Consider the following 18,800-nt stretch of genomic DNA (forward strand, 5'->3'; position numbering starts at 1 on the left):
AGAGGATCGATAAATTGCAGTTACCTGATCGAACAAGGAGATGTTTGAAACCCGAATCTGTTGTGATTTCTGTTCTCAAGGGTAAAGTGTTTTTTCTTTTTCTTTTTTGACCCAATTTGGTTTGGATTTGGATGAAAAGTTTGGGTTTAAGCATTAAACACACTACAAACTTTGTTTTGAAAAGACACTTTTACCCTTAGGTTACGCAAGTTTGACAAAAACACGTTTACCCTTGGGTTATAATATTAGCCAAGTTATTTTAGATTTAATAAACCTCGTTTGTTATTGATTTAAGTCTCTGGATAAGTTAGGTTAATCATGAAAACTAATGTTATATAAAATTTATTTAATCTTATGCTTTTACATATCGAATCTTTAGATGACAGAAGTTGCCAACTAAGCATTTGGTGATGATTAGTGTAATGGAACAGCGGTGTTACGGAAAAGTGTAATGCAACAGCGTAAGACAAAGGTGGGGGTGTGTAATGATGATTTGGGAGTATGTGATGCCAATTATTAATGTCGTTGACCCAATAAACGCTCTACCTTGTAATCTTGTCTTGCAAAATGCTGCGGCCTTTTTAATTAACAAAAACAAAGTAGATACTACTTAGCAATTTGTAGTTAAGGCCCATTATAACGAACTAGGTCCAACTCCACAATTCGGAACAAACCATCCGGCAACGTCTCCAACAAGTGAAAATACATACGTCTCATTTTAAGCTGAAATCATGATATGTGGTCATTATAGCAAACCCTTCTTCCTATCTTACTAAAAATGGCTACTTCTTCGATCACTATACCAACCATTATTCAGGGAACCAAGTTTCTCGGCCAAACCCATCTACTTTTAACTCCAAACCGATCGATTTTCCCGCCTTCGAGACAGCAATCAATCGTTCATCAAGTAAAGGCCATGGCTAAGTTCAACCTATATGGGAAGTGATGGGAGGAAGAGGATTATGCAACGGAGAGAAAGGCATCGAGAAGGAGCTCAAAAAGGAACATAGAGAAAGAAGAGCAAGAGACGTCTAAAGCTGAGAACGAGACAGAGAAAGAGAGCGATGACAGCAACTTGTCGTTTAAAGTACCTTGAAGACGGTTTTTGAGAAAGAGTTGATGGGTCTCACCCGGAGGCTTTCCCGGTGGCGAAAAGGGACTCAAAACGTTCATTGAACAAAACCCACCACCACCACCGAAGCGCGATGATGTTGTGTCCACAATTGCTACGGAGAAGAAGCCTAGAGCGCCGGAACTACCGCTTCTCATCTCATGCCGGGAATGATCGCTATAGTCAACAACCAGAACAGTCCGTATCACATGTACTGTGGGATAGTGCAGAGGATCACGGACGGCAAAGCCGGGGTTCTGTTCATAACGTCCAGGATAGAAGAGCTAGAACGAAGAGAGAAAGGTCCACCGGGTAAGAATCCGAAGTCTTGTGTTCTTGAGCCTCTTATCGAACATATGCAAAAGGAAACAGCAGCACCATAAGATATCTTTTGCTTTCATGTGAATGTAGTATGTGTAACGCACCTTTTCGTTTATTACAAGAAATCTGACACCTGTTCTCGAAAAACTCATGTGATGTAAAGAAATAAAAAAGAATAAATGATGAGTTCCAAAACATTGATGCATTAACAAGGATTAAAATGTACTCAATCAATGGTGAAAATGAGTAAAAAACATTTAAGATCGCAATGGGGAAAGTTGTTTTAGTTCTGTGTCACTGACATCAATTTATATATAACCAAATCCTGACTCTTAAGTATATCCTGTGAATTAATGGCCGACGAAGAAGAGAAGAGGTCCACCATTTCTCGTCAATAGATGATGTTAAAATGATCAGATGCAACCTCCCAACTGTGAAGAACACAAAGTAAAAACAAACTCAATAAAAGTATACATGGAAATGGTTAAAGAGACTTATTTTAAATGATAATAATTAATTATCATCTAAAGTTACTTACGAGTATGGCTTCCATTTCTTGGGTTGAAACTGGGGTGCGCTTAGGCTGCAGAGATGCCTTCCCACCTATTATAGTCTTTGGGGTGTTGAGATTGGAGAAGAAAAACGTATCACCCTCATTCTCCACCTGCTGCTTTGTGCCCTCTGTAAATTTCAAAAAGGTTTTAAAACTTTCAATCCTAACATATATGCATTCCCAACTTGTATTGTATAAATGATTCCAAAAGCTTAAATCTAATGAGATTTTTTTTTATCCAAAATGCTATGTGCAAAGGTAGACGAAACTATTATATTCTTCCTTTGATAGGTTTTGTATATCCTTTGAATCTCTAACAAAATGGATAGCATCTCATATCTGATATTCATGGAAATGAATCATCAAACTTGCTTCAACGATGGATCAAAAACCTGAAGATTTTAAATGACGCTGAGGGAATCTGATGCGAGGAATCCTCTTCAACCCGTGAACGTACGTTCATCTCTTTCGCTCTTCGTTCTCGTCCTCCGTACCAGTGGGGGGAGAAAGTTGACGGCCACTTTGTAAATTTTCTCTGTTTCTCTGTTTCTTCTTAGAAACTTCGACTTTGTTTTCAGAGTTTTCACAATCATGGGCCTTTTGCGATGGTTAGGCCCAACTAAGCTTATCGCCCATTTAGATGCTTTTGTTGTGTGTTTTGATATTTCCATGTTCTCGGGTTTTGCATTTTGGAATCGATTCTAGTCAATAGGCTTCGGTATTTTAACCTGGACCCAAAGACTCGACCTGGAACCGACCCGAAAATATACGAATCTGGAACCGACCCGAAAGTTTATAAGTATTTGTTGGTCCAAAAAATTTCTACCGGAATAGACCCGGATTTGAGAAGAACCGATTCGAATAGACCCAGACCCGAAAAGAACCGATTCATACCCGAATTAAAAATATGAATATTCAAAACTAGGTTTTATTATGTTCTATTTTCTATATTTTATTTTATGATTTAGTTGAATTATTTTTTGTTAAAAATCTTTGTTATTATTTTTAAAGTAATATGAAGTTTTAAATGTACAATTTAGAATTCAAAATTTTATTTTTTAATTTTTAATAGTTTAGTTTAAGTTATTTTAAAAAAAATTTAGATATACATGACAGATTTTGATGTAGTTATTTTGTTTTTTTAGATCCTAAATACCCGAACCCGACCCAGACCCGGTATAGACCCGAAAAATTATGGAAATTTAACAAGTATTTTAACTATAGATCCGAACCGACCTAGATCCGAGAAGACCCGAACCTGGACCCGGACCAAAAATTTAAAAGTACTTGTTGGGTCCAAATATTTAAGATCCGAAAGAACCTGGATCCGAAAAAACCAGTCTGAACTCGACCCGAAGACCCGAACTATATTCATGTAGCTTGTTTGTTTATGAGAATCGAGAGGGACCAGATCACACAAATATACTTCCTCCTTTTTACAAAGAGCTACAAAGAGCTCACTTATACATTTTAACATATATTAAGAAACCGATTAAAATACATTTATGTTTTCATTAATTTCATCTATTTAACCGATAACATTTTAGATAGATAAATTTATTTGAGATCAACACATTTTATAATTAATAATGAACTGAAAATATGTTAAATTATATTGAAATCGTTGAATGACACTTTTTTGTAAAAAAAAAAATGCTAAAATAACACTTAATATGAAACAAAAAGTATAATTTAAAGCATTTTAGTTCGTTCTCACCGGATCCCTCGGATATTAGTTTTTTCTAAAGAAGTAATGAAAAATAACCAAAATATTTTAAAAATAGAAGGATAATTAAACAAATTAGTAGAAAATTAAGAGACTCATTTGACAATGTTATCTTATATTATTTGGTCCACCTCTGTTCCCTTGTTTTATTTTCATTTATCTAAGTTAACTTTATAAATATATATTGAGAAACTATGGAAAAAAAAACCCTCCCTTAAGGATGATCTTAGATATTGGAAAACAATATTTATAGTGTTTCTTTATACTTTAGATCGACATTATGAGATTTGTATTTTTGGGTAAATAGTTTTATACTTTTCCAAAGATAAATAGTGATTTTATTATATGTAGTGGGACATTATAATATGAGTGTTTGATGGGAAAAGATAGAATCAGGACTTAGTCAAGCCCCAAAATTCTGGTAAGCTTAAAACGCGTTATCTAATTTTAACACTTTTTGTTTCTTTTCTTCTACTCTAATATTGTTCTATGTACAAAACTCCATATTGTAATAAACTTTCTAAAATATACTACAAGTTTCTCAATATGTTTTGCTAGTGATGCTTTTAGTCGATAGTCTATTAATTAACATATTTTCATACGCTATTATATTTATCAGGATATCGTAATCGGCTATCAAATCCCGAATATTTGATTGATTACGTAAAAAATCTGTGAAGAACACATGTGTTCATACTTGTTGGTTTTGTTACCTGTGTGTAGATATTATTGAAATACAAACGATAGAGTAGTATTACTGAGTTTTTTTTTCTATTAGTTAGACTAATTCAAAATGGAGTAATTGACCATGCCATATAGTAGAAATATAGAATGCCCCTAGTGGCACGCAATCATTTTTGTTTGTGGAAATATATGTAATTAGAACCACTGGTTGATGATGATCTTTCTGATAGATAATGATGTAAAATCGGATAAATGTGACAAATCATTTTCAGACGCATTAAGAGAGAAAACTTTAAAGTCATGGTAAAGCTTTTGACTGATTAGTGATGATATTACGTTTGCTTCCTTTACCTTAATTGCATTAGACCATGACTCTTTTATCTGCATCCAAGCTCATTAACTATGCACACAAAATGATACTCATAATGATTTTTTTTTTTTTGATACACAAAACGATACTCATATGATTTGCTATTAACAATTAACTATATCTTTTTTTTTACCATTATTGAACTTGAAACCTCGCAATTCAACATGGACTGTGAATAATGAACCTGTCAAAGGGGTTTATATTGATAAGTAAAAGATGCTTCTTACACTTTTTCCATAATAAAACAAAACAAATTCTAATAAATTCGAATACCCCACAAGTGGCGTCATCCTCTTTACCCCAAATACACTCCACTATACATGTCTACTTAATCAAAGCATACTCTTGGTCGCCTATATATATACTCACGTCTCTCATTCATTCAATATACACAACAACAGACTTAAAATCCCATAAAGACAAGAAGATAACACACACAAACTTTCTTTCCTTTGTCAATAGAGAAGAAGTAAAAAAAAAAAAGAATGATGGATACTTTATCTAGATGCTCCAACGGACTTCAAGAAAGATACGAGAGCGTTCTAGAAGCAAAATCAATTTACAGAGACGACTCAGACATAAAGTTGCCTCTGAACGCATCAGAGGTTTCAGTAGAACCCACCAAGAAGACTCGTTGCTTGGAGAGAGCCAAGAGGATAGACAAATCCTTGAGGTTCGAAGAGGAAGAGGAAGAGATGGCAAAGCCACTGGCCAAGAAAGAAGGTCAGAAGCCACGTAAGGTTGTGAGGTTTCAGTTAGAGAATAATATAATCATCGAGCCGAAGAAGCCGGTGAGGTTCGATCTTTATCAAGAACCTGAACCGGAGGAGAAGACGCTGGAGGAGAAAGAGGGTTTAAATATAGTTAAAGGGAAGGAGGAGGTTGTGAGGATTAAGATCAAGATGACAAAGCAGGAAGCTCAAAGGCTACTAGGAAAATGCAAAAACGATAGTGTTTTGGATTTCGAGCATGTGGTGGACCAGATAGCACACGTCCCGGCTCATCAGCTTCAAGTCTCTATGGTTGTGGTTGCTTGTAATAAAGAGCGACAGGAAAATAGCAGCTGGTTATCTAAGATGGAATAGTTTTTAGTAATTTTGGGATTTATTTACCAAAGTTTTGTAGTGTTAGGTTAGTATCTCGCTACCTATCTATCAAGTTATCGTGTGCGTATGATACTGTTCTAAGTAAGAATGAACTGGGAAAGATTTGAATATTCAAACATGAAATTTATCATCTGATAATGAATACTAATTCAGCTTGAATATTTTAGGTAACGTATCTATTTTCGTAGTTTAAGCAAGCAAGAAATGTTACAAAAAAAAAAGCAAGCAAAAGAAGACACTATTAAATCAACCTGAATATCGTAGGTAATTTAAGTTTCGCAGTAAAAAGCGATAAATCATCCAATATGAAATTGTTAGATTAATTAAATATATATACCTTGATTAACACGCTCTTTAAGAATAACCGATTAAACTTAATTTTATCTTCTTATTCACGTGTCTAGCGAGACATGGCTCATTAGCTGCTGTTTGCTGTTTGCAGGTGGATAACATTTTGATGATATAAGATGTAAGTATTAATCACTTATACAACAGTTATCCATTCGTTGTGTGGTAGCTCTCAAAGAAAAGCAGAATGTAGCATTGAATAAACGAGACCACCAACTACCTATCATCATTGTTTAGTATTGATAGACTTGTTTGAAGCACAAACTGTATCAAGTTAGGTTTCAATACATATATGTACTTCTTCATGACAATTAGAAGAAAATCTTAACCACATTGGTTAAGGGTGTAAGCTTAATGAAAATCTGCGATTATATAACAACAAACTTGTATATAAAGCAACACAACTGTTGTATTTATATTTGACACTTGTACACACTGAAAAGAAAATGCAATACATAAACTTCATGTTTTTTTTTTTGGATTTTCTATGGGGTAGATAAGCATTTGCCAGTTTCAAACACCGAAGATATCTCACCTTGAGAACAAAACACTTCTCAGGTGGAAAAAAATCATCGGAAAAAAAGAGAAATAAAAACAAGCAATGCAAACTCCCCCACAAAAATCCTATCTTAGAGAAAGAAATTAAATAAAACCTTAATTAATTCTCTAAAAATGATTAAAAAGTGATTACTATAGCGTTTCTTCAGGCCATTCAGTAATTCTCTCCAACGACGGTCTCCACTTCCGACATCTCCGGCGAGACTCTTCCTCTTCCTCAGCTGCCTTAGCTGCAGCTTCTCCGGCGAATCTCTCCGCCTCTAGTTCCCTGAGAAAGTCCCCGAAAGAAGCCAAAGTTGTTTCTCCCTTGCCTTGGACGTCACCACCGGCGTTTAACTGGAAGAGGATGAGTTTCTCTAACTCATCTCTTCTCAGAACAATCTTCACTTTCCGATCTTTTCTGTTGTTCTTCACTTCTTGGTCTTTTTGAACCACTCTTGTAACGTTGTTTCCTCCATTCAAACAGTTTCCCATTTTTATAAATTTAATGCAAATTTTGAGACTAAAAGGAAATAATTATTTGGTTTTGTGAAATGCCCACAAAAAGAGTTCGTAGAAGAAAAAAGAAAACTTGGGAAGTGCCCAAGAAAAAATATTCTTTCTTCTTCTCTTTTTCTTCTGCGGGTCAATGTGATAGAAGTTGGTGACTTGCATGGATCAATGCGTGATATGAGTTTATATAAATGTTTGAGAGTGTGGTCTGTTTAGCGCGATAGATGGATAAACCATGCTGATCTGTTAGATTTATATTTTAAAAATACATATAATTTATCGTTAGTTTTATTGATTATAAATTCAACCGACCGCGTTTCAAAAAAAAAAAAAAAAATTCAACCGACCAAAAATTGGTTAACCGGTTATCAAGATGCTAATTTCCTTGTAGTTTACTGTTTAACTGAACAAATAAAGAATAAACATGATTAATAAATAGAGCTCAAATCTAAACAAAACCTAAACTAATAGCTCAATATTCACTAACAGCAAATAAGGATATCTTGACTAATAACAGCTGCTTCATCTAAACTTGCGGAGAAAATGAAACAAACATGCACAGCTTATGATGATTATGAAAGTAATTAAAATCATTTTTCAATTTATTTGGCACTGTGTTAGTAAGAATTTAGTAATTAATGTTGTTTGCCATTGTGGAAACTTTAATTATATCAGTACAACTTTTTATTTTCTTTTGTTTTTGTATTAGTTTTTTTTTTAAATTGTAAAAGACACAAGACTCAAGTTCATGTTCTCACCGGTTAGTTTGCGCCTTAAAAGCTTAGAATAAACCAAAACCGTGTTAAAACCTGGCAATGCAACTAACCACTAACCTGTCTTGTTTGTTTTTTAGTCGTCTGAGATTCAATAGTCACCAATAATATTACTTGAATTCGAATATAAAACCCATTTTGCTCTATTAGTGTTACTTGATGATAGCTTGTAGATACATTCATTCGTTTCCCCGAAAAAAGATAATCAATAATAGAATCCAATAATTCATAGCATGATCTCTTTTAGAAAAAATGTCAAAGCCATCATTTTACATTATTCTCTCCGGATTTCAGGGACCAACAAAAGCCTAAACTAACACAAGATCCATCTAATATATCACTTTCAGAAATCAGTTTATCAACTCAATCACAACTACTAAACTATAGCCACTTGACCAATTTGAAACAATCTCGTAATCAGACGGTGCGCAAATACAGTTGAAAACCGTTGTCTTATAGCTACATCGTCTGAATAAGCACGATTGTGATGTGATAACCATAATTATTGGCATTTAATCTTATACTAATAACGAACATACGAACACGAAATAATTCAGCATATTACTAGCATTATTTATAGAATATAGTACTCGTAGAAATGTCATTAATAAGCGGGTCTTATCAGATGATTGCTAGTATTATTAAGGGTTACGCGTTCTATAATAATTATTGGATTGCATCAATATTCTTATCACCAGAAGAAACTTCTTGGATATTGTAGAAAGTGCAACAAGTAACGTGCCCGTGTCACGAGGGCTGTCTAGTTTCTACATTTTCAGGGACCAAGTCAGCCACAAACTTCCAATGAAATGTACCAAAGAAATCGATTCCTCCTCCCTTCCTCATCTGACAGAATATGATCGTTTAAATGAACAAAACTTGAGCTTTCAGACCATGACTTTGTTAACATACTCTTCGTATCAACTGTGTTAAAATATACTTTTTGACTCTCCTTTTTTTTCATTTTTCTGTTGTATACTTGAATGTTGAATGTTAAAAAAAACTGATAGAATTTATATTCTGCGGTTTCTCCCAAAATGTAAAACTGCGTTGTAAATTCGAGGAAGAGAAAAAGAGAGGCTATCTGTCAACAAAGCAGATGCTAAGATAGTCTTTTTCAGGCGATGCTAAAATACAACTTGTTCATCGACTCTTTTGCTTTACCGTGTCTTTACTCTTTACACGAAATCAGCTAGAATCTCCGGTACACTGACAAACTCCCCCTCTTGTGGAAGCAATCGCGATAAGGGTGAATCTTGTAGAGCAAACAAGTCTTCCCTATTATACTTCATCCTCTGATCTGTACCCCACAAATATCACACAATTAAAACTTTTGACCTCTTGCTAATCACAATTTCTCAGCTTGTCAGTGAAAAAGGCATACCTATGAAACTTCTGGAAACAGCAGCAGAAGTCTCCGGACTCTGGTTGTTCTTCCTCCTTCCTGCCTTTGCCAAACTCTGCGGAGGAGGAGATGACCGAGGAAGAGTTTTGTTTTGGTCGAGAGAAGAGGATTCTAGAGCAAACTCATGCATCACTTTGATGTGAGGGTGCTTTTTGCAGAGACCGGTGACAGCAGCTTCGGTTAAAAGCCAGCAGCCTTTGAGGTCGAGTGTTCTCAGGCTTGACGGCGGTTTAAACTTCTCGAGACCGAGGTTGGTCAACACCGCATCTTGGAAGCCGAGGCTGACTAGGTTTGGGAGAGATGAGAGATGGTGGAGTGTGGAATCTGTGAGGGAATTGCTTTTCAGGGACAAATGTGTTAAGCCGGTAAGGCTACTCAGAGGAGAGAGAGCAATGTCGCTTAGGTGCGGATGTTCTAGACTCAACGTTGTAAGGGCAGTTAAAGATTTTAGTGCTGCTAGAGACGGCTTTGCTTCTTCTTCTTCTTCTGGAGATTGTTGCTGGATGAATCCTGAAAGAAAGTAGTGGAGTTAGAGTTTGAACTGTTATTATCCATTCAAATAGAGTATAGAAGGCTTATACGTGTACCTCGGATGCTGGTCCTGCTCAAGTCAAGGGCTTTAATGCAAGGCATCCTGTTGCTGATACACAAGATGGACAGATCGTCAATAAATGTCTGGGACAGAGATAATGTCTCGAGCCGCGGGACATGTCCGGAAAGAAGTTCAACCCCAGCGTAAGTGATTTTTGTATACGAGACATTGAGATTCCTAAGAGTATCACCAACACATAACACAAACTCAACAGAGTCATCCCCGAAAGCTGTTGAGCTCAGATCAAGATGCTCCAGCTTAGTCATAGTTTCTAAGAAGCTGAAGTCTTGGATGAAAGTCTTGGAAACGTCTAAGTGGGTTATAGAGCTTTTGCTGGTGAAGGAAAAGACCTCGGTTTCAGCACTGAACGTGGCTCCGGATAAAACGAGCTTTTTCAAGGAAGCTAATACGGAGCTGCTGTGAGGGTTTGATATGGAGACAACGGTACACTTGTTCATGAGTAAGCATTCAAGATGCGGAATGTTTGGAGCTTGCGTGACGCTGGTCCATGAGAGATTAAGAAAGCTCAAGTTTGGAAATTCGAGAATACTGACAGCTCCTTGGTTGGTTACATTGCTTCCCCAGATGTCAAGGTACTCCAGCTTCGTCAGTGCCTGAGGAGGAAAAAGAACCGGGGATCAGAAATACATAAAAGTAATTACTGTTCACTCGCATGGATGTTTATCTAATACATGAGGTTGGAACCTAAAAACATATTTCAAGAATACTAAACTGAACATACTTATGAAATGCGTTGCACATTACAACCTTGGCAGAGTTCTTACACCAACTACATCGGTGATTAATACTTAACGAACAATTCAATCAATTCACATATAAAAAACCTTGGTACCTGGAGGGAGCTCAAGTTGTGATCAGTAACAGGTAAGCCACCCAAATCAAGAAGAGACAATTTTTTAAGCGAAGCAAGAAGAGAGATTCCAGCTTCCTTAACGCCCGTCTGCGAAATCCACAACTTCTCCAAATTCACAACAGACTGGAGGTGCTTCATACCAGCATCCGTAACCTTTGAGCATCTTGAAAGATCCAACTCCTTCAAACATGTTAATCCTTCAAAAAAAAAAAAAAAGACATCATACAAATTAAATAAATACATTTGTCACCACCACCATAAGCTTCCATTGCAGAAGATTCAGAAGAGCATATATATATACCTGTGATAGGCCAGATGGTGGAGTTGTTGATTCTAGGGCAATCAGAAAGATTCAGAGAATAGAGATTAACAAAGCCTCCAATGTACGCCATCCATTCTCCGTTGACGGAGCTTTCTCCTCGGAGATCTATCTTCTCCACTGAATGTTTGAATACTCTGCACAGAAAAGAGTTTCGTTTAGATTTGATATATATCATCAAAACGATTCAAGGATACGTCAACATGAAATCTAATGAAGCAAATCAACGAAACCTCCAGCAGAAACTAAGATCCGAAAGCGATCTTCAAATCTAAGCATATACAACTATCACCGTTTATAGATTCGATATCAGATTCATGCTAATTTTTCACCGTTTTGAACTCTAAACGGATCATCGGAAGATGTATATATGAAGAGTGAAAGAGTTTACTCGAGTAGCGAAGGGAAAAGAAGACGGCGGAGGAGGAGCTGACGGAGAAGAGCATCGGCGAGGTGAGGAGGCAGCCGCTCAAGGCTACGGCGCTGAAGACGCCATCGATCCACCGCGTCTCTGCTCTTGCAAGCTTCCTCTAAGCATAAACGAACCAACGGACTCGCCGTCTCCATCTCCACCGTGGAAAGTTTCTGTGCTGACCTGACTTGGAAAATTTCTGATCGCCGACTTCTGCATTTTGGTTTTATCGAAGATCCGTATTGGGCCAAAATTTACAGAAACTCAGGCCCAAATAAAATATTATATCCTATAGTGGCTTGCTAATAAGCAAAACTTAAGGCCCAATATAATCTGAGATCCGAGCCCAACCAATTCTACCTTTACACACGCGTGCTTGCACATGCTCTCTCCTTTTAACGTTAGTCAAATTTTTACTTTCGCTTCATCCTTATAAATTGCGCGTTTTATCGAGTAAATAATGCAGTTACAAAGGAAACAAGTAATCCTTCCAAATAAATTTTCTCTCCTCCCAAAGAAACCTCTGCAACAACGACAAGAAAAAATGTGGCCACTCTCCAAATCAGTTGTCTTCCTCCCATGCTTCGCCGCTTTTCTACTCATCACAGCTCTTTCTTCGGCGTATGGCTATGGCTACTCGGAGGCGACATGTTCAGGAATAGTTCCCTTGAGGTACCGGAACGATAAGATCTCTATAACAGACTTTGGCGGCGTCGGGGACGGGAGGACGGTGAACACTAAGGCGTTTAGGGCAGCGATATATAGGATTCAGCATCTGAGGAGGAGAGGAGGCACGGTTCTTTATATACCACCGGGAGTGTTTCTCACGGAGAGCTTCAGTCTCACCAGCCATATGACTCTTTTCTTGGCCAGAGGCGCTGTTATCAAAGCCGTTCAGGTACAATTTTTTTCAATGTAATAAATTATTGGTGAGTGGGTCTCTATCACACTTGCTACTAGTGTGAGTGGTTTATCTCTATCGGTGATAATAAAGCTGCTCGGACAGATATTTAATTTCAAATTTGTCAGACGGAAGTGAATTATTACAAAAACAGCAATGCCTTTTTTTTTTCTTGACGGCTTGCTTGGATCTGAAATCTGAAAATGTAAATAAGTTCAAGTTAGATTGTGATAAATATTTTTCTTAAAAAACAAAAAAAAAGAGTTGGGAACCATGCACGTATTATCATATAATTAATTAAGTAAATTTTGGTATGGGGAGTGGTATTAGTTGATCCGAGCAGAGCATCATGGGACCGTCGGGGCTAAAAACGTTATTGTATGCATGTGGGTGTGCTGCTTTTATGTCTATGTTCCAAAGCTGACCCCATAGATAGCTGGCAATTTTTGTCCTTGGCGTTATCAATTTTGTCAAAAAAAAGGGATATTGTATTCTCTACTAACAAGTGTGTACATCATATAAATAAATAAAAGATCTGATATTATATAACATTAAATTGAAGATATCTTTGTTAAAGTATTTTTAATGTTGAGATTGTGGACTCGTCAGTTTAGTGAGTCTCACATGGATGCTGTCATATATGTTAAACCTCGGGTTCAGTTTTTTTTAGTTAGATTCTCTGATTGGTTTTGTCTTCAAGTTTGCAAAAACAAAATCACTAGTATTTGTCACTGTGGTGTATTAATGTGTGTGTTTAAAGACCGAATTTGAGCTTGTAAATTGTTTAGTTCTAACAGATGTTATATATATATATTTCTTAAGTAGTGCAGAATGTGACATTTTGGTATATGTTTGTGTTAACTACAGGATACATCAAATTGGCCATTGATTGATCCTTTGCCATCTTATGGAAGAGGGAGGGAGTTACCAGGGGCACGGTATATGAGCTTCATTCATGGTGATGGCCTTCGTGATGTAGTCATCACTGGTGAGTTTGGACCGCCTTATCTATACACATGCTGAGGAGCAGAGTGTTTCTCCTTTGTGTCCTTTTGGTGATATGATCTCGTTAACATTTTTTGACATCACAATGCAATACTATATACACAGGACAAAACGGGACAATAGACGGTCAAGGAGAAGTGTGGTGGAACATGTGGCGGAGTAGAACACTAAGGTTCACTAGACCGAATCTAATTGAGTTCAAGAACTCTAAGGAGATCATAATCTCCAATGTTATTTTCCAGAACTCACCCTTCTGGAACATTCACCCTGTCTATTGCAGGTACAAAAAAAGCTAGTTACTACATTTTTGATATCCCAAGCATAGATATATCTTCCTCTTCTTCTGGTATTGACTATGTTCTTCGTTTTAATCTATGGCAGTGATGTTGTCATCCATCACGTTACCATCTTAGCTCCACAAGATTCCCCCAACACAGATGGGATCGATCCAGGTTTTATCTTACTCTTAACTCTTTTTTCAACCCAATTTGGAATTTCTTTTTCTGTCGAAGGCGTTAAAAGACCCTACTCAACAATAGACTACTAGATTGGTTATTGTGTTAGAAACATATCAAATGTTAATGTAGTGAGGGCAGAGAAACTAGTGCAGAAAGTAAAATAGACACAAAGTTTGTTAACGGGGTTCGTTTCCTACATCCCCGGTACCTCGTCCAGATTTCATTGACTTAGAACAAGGAGCAACCTACAATTGCTATATGGTACAACACACACGAGTGTCTACCACTCTTTTCTAAGGAGCAATCTACAAAGATTAGGAATAAAGCACGCATGCATGAATCCCATCCGGCTCACCGGAGCACATTGTCTTCTACAGCTGCAATCTTCAGAGACCTCTTCAATGAAACCTCCTTTGTTAAACTCCCCCTGAGTCTAGGCTTCAATCTTCCACTTCACGGAAGTACTTCACCAAGTACGTCAGCACCTAACGCACACCAATGACACCAAGCTTGATCACCCAAGCACACACGAAGCTACCCACGAGCTCCACACACGATGGCTAACTCCACCACACAAAGCGCCAACACCAAGGACACCAAACTAAGTCCACATCAGACTCCATCGACAACTACTACAGACACTGCTTCGGCACCAAGCAGATACACCAATATACAATGAAACCCCTCTCTCTCTTCTATACAAGATCTTACTTTCTCATAAGGCACGTCCCTCCTTATATAGCAGACTAGAACTTGTTCTCCACGTCTTTAACTCGCTCTCCAAGTCTTCCACTTGCTCTCCAAGTCTTTCCAATACACATAAGGTAACTTTCCATTTACCTTAATGGAAAACTTCATCTTCAAGTAAACTCCCTTTTACTTTATGGAAAACGTCCATATGTCTTGAAGCACATATCTTCTTTCCTTTTCTAACTCAGGAAGCCCACGATCATCAATAAACCCGAACTCCCATTCAGCTCCATCTTCATGCCACACGCCTGTAGTACCTCCTGTAATACTTCACGAACTAATACAGAACATCTCAGGAATCTGCATCTTCAATCTCCCCCTTTTTGACTATGCATGTGCACTCATCATAACTGGTTTGAAAACCACGTCTTCAATCTCCCCCTATGAGTCACATCATGGTGAAAAACCAATTCGAAGATCAACACCTTCCAAATCTATGAAGAAATCCCATCACGCCATCTTCAGCGATCTCCAATCAAACTTTGTTCTACTTCCTGAACAAGTTTCTGTCCTCACCTTGATCTACTCGAAACTAAGTCGTTAACTCTATCGAGCCCCGCTCTGATACCACTTGTTAATGTAGTGAGGGCAGAGAAACTAGTGCAGAAAGTAAAATAGACACAAAGTTTGTTAACGGGGTTCGTTTCCTACATCCCCGGGACCTCGTCCAGATTTCATTGACTTAGAACAAGGAGCAACCTACAATTGCTATATGGTACAACACACACGAGTGTCTACCACTCTTTTCTAAGGAGCAATCTACAAAGATTAGGAATAAAGCACGCATGCATGAATCCCATCCGGCTCACCGGAGCACACTGTCTTCTACAGCTGCAATCTTCAGAGACCTCTTCAATGAAACCTCCTTTGTTAAACTCCCCCTGAGTCTAGGCTTCAATCTTCCACTTCACGGAAGTACTTCACCAAGTACGTCAGCACCTAACGCACACCAATGACACCAAGCTTGATCACCCAAGCACACACGAAGCTACCCACGAGCTCCACACACGATGGCTAACTCCACCACACAAAGCGCCAACACCAAGGACACCAAACTAAGTCCACATCAGACTCCATCGACAACTACTACAGACACTGCTTCGGCACCAAGCAGATACACCAATATACAATGAAACCCCTCTCTCTCTTCTATACAAGATCTTACTTTCTCATAAGGCACGTCCCTCCTTATATAGCAGACTAGAACTTGTTCTCCACGTCTTTAACTCGCTCTCCAAGTCTTCCACTTGCTCTCCAAGTCTTTCCAATACACATAAGGTAACTTTCCATTTACCTTAATGGAAAACTTCATCTTCAAGTAAACTCCCTTTTACTTTATGGAAAACGTCCATATGTCTTGAAGCACATATTTTCTTTCCTTTTCTAACTCAGGAAGCCCACGATCATCAATAAACCCGAACTCCCATTCAGCTCCATCTTCATGCCACACGCCTGTAGTACCTCCTGTAATACTTCACGAACTAATACAGAACATCTCAGGAATCTGCATCTTCATCAAACATGTCTACAAAGAAACTTGGAACATTTTTAGTGTGCATGTGTCATGTGAATAGTAGATATTTCGTACTATAGAGAATGTAGCTCATACTCAGAACCGGTCACAAGATTTTAGGGGCCAAAAACAATTTACTCAGAACTTTATTAAAAATTGGTTTTAACAATTTGCAGTCAAAACTGTATCATTTAAATTAACTTTTAAAATTTAGAAATTCAAGTCCAGTGTTTCATTTCGCTTTGTTTATGACTAGTTATGCTCATAGTAGTAATGACTAATGATAAAACTGTCTGACCAGGATGTTTTCTAAATTTGTTGATAGATTCCAGCAACAACGTCTGCATAGAAGACTCTTACATCTCAACAGGGGACGACCTAGTTGCCATCAAAAGCGGTTGGGACGAGTACGGAATCGCTTTCGGCCGTCCAAGCTCAAACATAACGATCCGCCGCATCACAGGATCTTCTCCGTACGCAGGTATCGCAATAGGAAGCGAAACATCAGGAGGAATCAAGAACATCGTAGCAGAACACATCAGTCTCTCCAATATGGGCGTTGGAGTCAACATCAAGACAAACATTGGTCGTGGAGGATACATCAAAAACATCAAAATCTCTAACGTCTATGTTGAAAACGCAAAGTACGGGATCAAGATCGCTGGCGACACGGGAGATCACCCTGACGCGTATTATAACCCGAACGCTCTTCCAGTCGTTAAAGGAATACATATTAATAACGTTTGGGGGGTTAACGTTCAAAACGCCGGTTCCATTCAAGGCCTTAAGGGTTCACCTTTTACAGGTAAAAGTTATATATGCTCTTTAGTATTTACCATATTGAATTAGTTCTTATGTAACTTTGGCAAACATATAATGACAGCGATATGTCTGAGTGAGATTAGTCTACATGGAAGCTTGAACTCGTATCGCACGTGGAAGTGTTCCGATGTTATTGGAACTTCGCTCAAAGTCAGCCCTTGGCCTTGTTCAGAGCTGAGAACTACCGGCGGATCATATTCGTGTTCTTCCACCTTCTGATGTTTTCTATATAGTTTACCAAAAAAAATGTTTTTCTATATATAAGTTTGTATTTTCTAAATTTAAACTCATGAAATTAATTTATATAATGGTTACAAATTAAAAAAATAAAGAATGTTGAATAAGTTTATATAGTAAAGTCTGGTTTCAGTGCTAGAGAATTTTAGAAACGTATCAAAATAGGGTTTATAAGGGCAAGATCCATCATTAAGTTTATGTATACAGTGAAACCTATATAAATTAATAATGTTGGAACTATACCAAACCTATATTTTTATTAATTTATAGAGATTATTAATTTATCGAGATACTAATTGAATCCAAAAATCAATTTTGGATTATAAAATTATATTAATTTATAGAGATATTAATCTATCGATTATTAATTTAAAGAGGTTATACTGTAATTAGATATTTGTTTGGTTTTTGATTCAGCTATGATTTAAATATTTCAGATAGAAAAGTATAAAACTCTTCAAGATATTGATTTAGTTTTAGTTTCAATTATATGAATTTGATTCGATTTTAAGGATATTAAATAAAATATCCAGACTTAACTTCACTAGTACCTCGTAAAATCCACAACTAGAAAGAATGAGTATTTGAATGTACTTTAAAACACTTAATTATGTTTTCATAGAACATGTGTTAAAATGAATGGTCCGGATAGTTCATGTGTACAGGGAAGCAAACCGCCTATCTGATGGTTTGGTTAACCTGACTTTTTCTTTTCCGTTTGGTTTTCATAGATTGAATGTTGCACCGTTGGAAGTGGTTAGTTTATTGAGTGAAGACGTCGATGGACCGCTAAGGCCACGACAGATTCGATTGTAGTTGGAGTTTGTTATTGAATAAAGATTGGGAGGCTTTTCTCCCAATTTCTCACAAAAAGAAGGTTAATAATTCAGTTCTCCACTTAATAAAACCTTTAAAACGAAGAAGAAATCAAACAAAAAGGATAGAAGGTTTTGCGTTGTTAAATTTTGGAGTATCTCCAAATTAAACTGTGAATTTGCGATGGCAAAACAATACTGCAATTTATTTATTTCGAGTGTGAAAGTGTCTAACTCGCATTTGACTATCTCTAAACGAATCTAAAACCGTGTTATTTCCGTACATGATTTTATTTTTATTTTTTGTTTGGCCTTTTCCTACTTATTAATTCATGGCTAATTGGCCAAATAGCTTTTTGTTGAAGTGAAATTAAAAATATAGCTATGATTTTGACATAATTTAATGTTAGGATTTTTGTACCTATTTTATCCGGTTATGCTCTCTCATTTAATAGATTACCAGTTACAGTTTATATATTAAGCGACGTCATGGTTTTTTTGAAGAGAAAAAGAAACCACCACATATAGTTTTATTGATTACATATACATATAACAAATTTTCCATTCCGTATCAACTAAATAGTATAAATTATAATCCCACCAACAACCACTAAATACTATACATAATCCAACCCAAATCCCTAGATATTAAACC

General features: G+C 37.0%; 5 protein-coding genes and 1 pseudogene across 5 annotated transcripts; 3 read left to right on the top strand and 3 right to left on the bottom strand.

The window, feature by feature from the left end:
• The first annotated feature begins 571 nt into the window (after positions 1–571).
• LOC108852044 (NAD(P)H-quinone oxidoreductase subunit S, chloroplastic-like) lies at positions 572–1,494 on the top strand (annotated as a pseudogene).
• A 121-nt stretch (positions 1,495–1,615) lies between these two features.
• LOC108850035 (uncharacterized) lies at positions 1,616–2,444 on the bottom strand (the record flags this gene model as incomplete). The annotated part of the gene is made up of 3 exons (XM_018623619.2): positions 1,616–1,863; positions 1,971–2,113; positions 2,378–2,444. Coding segments are annotated over 3 exons (228 nt in total), but the record flags the coding sequence as incomplete, so codon positions are not given.
• A 2,645-nt stretch (positions 2,445–5,089) lies between these two features.
• Positions 5,090–6,001, top strand: LOC108851837 (uncharacterized). The gene has a single exon (XM_018625307.2). The coding sequence runs from the start codon at positions 5,251–5,253 to the stop codon at positions 5,848–5,850; it is 600 nt and encodes a 199-aa protein (XP_018480809.1). The 5' UTR covers positions 5,090–5,250; the 3' UTR covers positions 5,851–6,001.
• A 602-nt stretch (positions 6,002–6,603) lies between these two features.
• LOC108852254 (uncharacterized) lies at positions 6,604–7,445 on the bottom strand. Its single transcript, XM_018625758.2, has one exon. The coding sequence runs from the start codon at positions 7,249–7,251 to the stop codon at positions 6,910–6,912; it is 342 nt and encodes a 113-aa protein (XP_018481260.1). The 5' UTR covers positions 7,252–7,445; the 3' UTR covers positions 6,604–6,909.
• A 1,581-nt stretch (positions 7,446–9,026) lies between these two features.
• Positions 9,027–11,954, bottom strand: LOC108854559 (uncharacterized). Its single transcript, XM_018628155.2, has 6 exons — positions 11,624–11,954; positions 11,215–11,369; positions 10,893–11,110; positions 10,035–10,653; positions 9,427–9,957; positions 9,027–9,342 (listed from the first exon to the last, which is right to left on the bottom strand). The coding sequence occupies exons 1-6, from the start codon at positions 11,797–11,799 to the stop codon at positions 9,221–9,223; spliced, it is 1,821 nt and encodes a 606-aa protein (XP_018483657.2). The 5' UTR covers positions 11,800–11,954; the 3' UTR covers positions 9,027–9,220.
• A 132-nt stretch (positions 11,955–12,086) lies between these two features.
• LOC108854560 (probable polygalacturonase) lies at positions 12,087–17,451 on the top strand. The gene is made up of 6 exons (XM_018628157.2): positions 12,087–12,542; positions 13,413–13,533; positions 13,656–13,830; positions 13,932–14,002; positions 16,597–17,076; positions 17,155–17,451. Exons 1-6 carry the CDS (start codon positions 12,105–12,107, stop codon positions 17,310–17,312), a joined length of 1,443 nt encoding a protein of 480 aa, XP_018483659.1. The 5' UTR covers positions 12,087–12,104; the 3' UTR covers positions 17,313–17,451.
• The last annotated feature ends 1,349 nt before the right edge of the window (positions 17,452–18,800 follow it).

This window comes from Raphanus sativus, unplaced genomic scaffold, assembly GCF_000801105.2.
Source record: "Raphanus sativus cultivar WK10039 unplaced genomic scaffold, ASM80110v3 Scaffold0884, whole genome shotgun sequence".
NCBI lineage: Eukaryota > Viridiplantae > Streptophyta > Magnoliopsida > Brassicales > Brassicaceae > Raphanus > Raphanus sativus.

What these genes read in the sequence shown, in the direction of transcription:
- LOC108851837 (XM_018625307.2), top strand. Translation starts at nt 5,251, where the DNA reads ATGATGGATACTTTATCTAGATGCTCCAACGGACTTCAAGAAAGATAC.
- LOC108852254 (XM_018625758.2), bottom strand. Translation starts at nt 7,251, where the DNA reads ATGGGAAACTGTTTGAATGGAGGAAACAACGTTACAAGAGTGGTTCAA.
- LOC108854559 (XM_018628155.2), bottom strand. Translation starts at nt 11,799, where the DNA reads ATGGAGACGGCGAGTCCGTTGGTTCGTTTATGCTTAGAGGAAGCTTGC. An exon ending in CTTTTCCCTTCGCTACTCGA is followed by an intron (nt 11,370 to 11,623) that starts GTAAACTCTTTC and finishes TTTTCTGTGCAG; the next exon opens with AGTATTCAAACATTCAGTGG. An exon ending in ACAACTTGAGCTCCCTCCAG is followed by an intron (nt 10,654 to 10,892) that starts GTACCAAGGTTT and finishes TTTCCTCCTCAG; the next exon opens with GCACTGACGAAGCTGGAGTA.
- LOC108854560 (XM_018628157.2), top strand. Translation starts at nt 12,105, where the DNA reads ATGCAGTTACAAAGGAAACAAGTAATCCTTCCAAATAAATTTTCTCTC. An exon ending in TCGTGATGTAGTCATCACTG is followed by an intron (nt 13,534 to 13,655) that starts GTGAGTTTGGAC and finishes CTATATACACAG; the next exon opens with GACAAAACGGGACAATAGAC. An exon ending in ATTCACCCTGTCTATTGCAG is followed by an intron (nt 13,831 to 13,931) that starts GTACAAAAAAAG and finishes AATCTATGGCAG; the next exon opens with TGATGTTGTCATCCATCACG.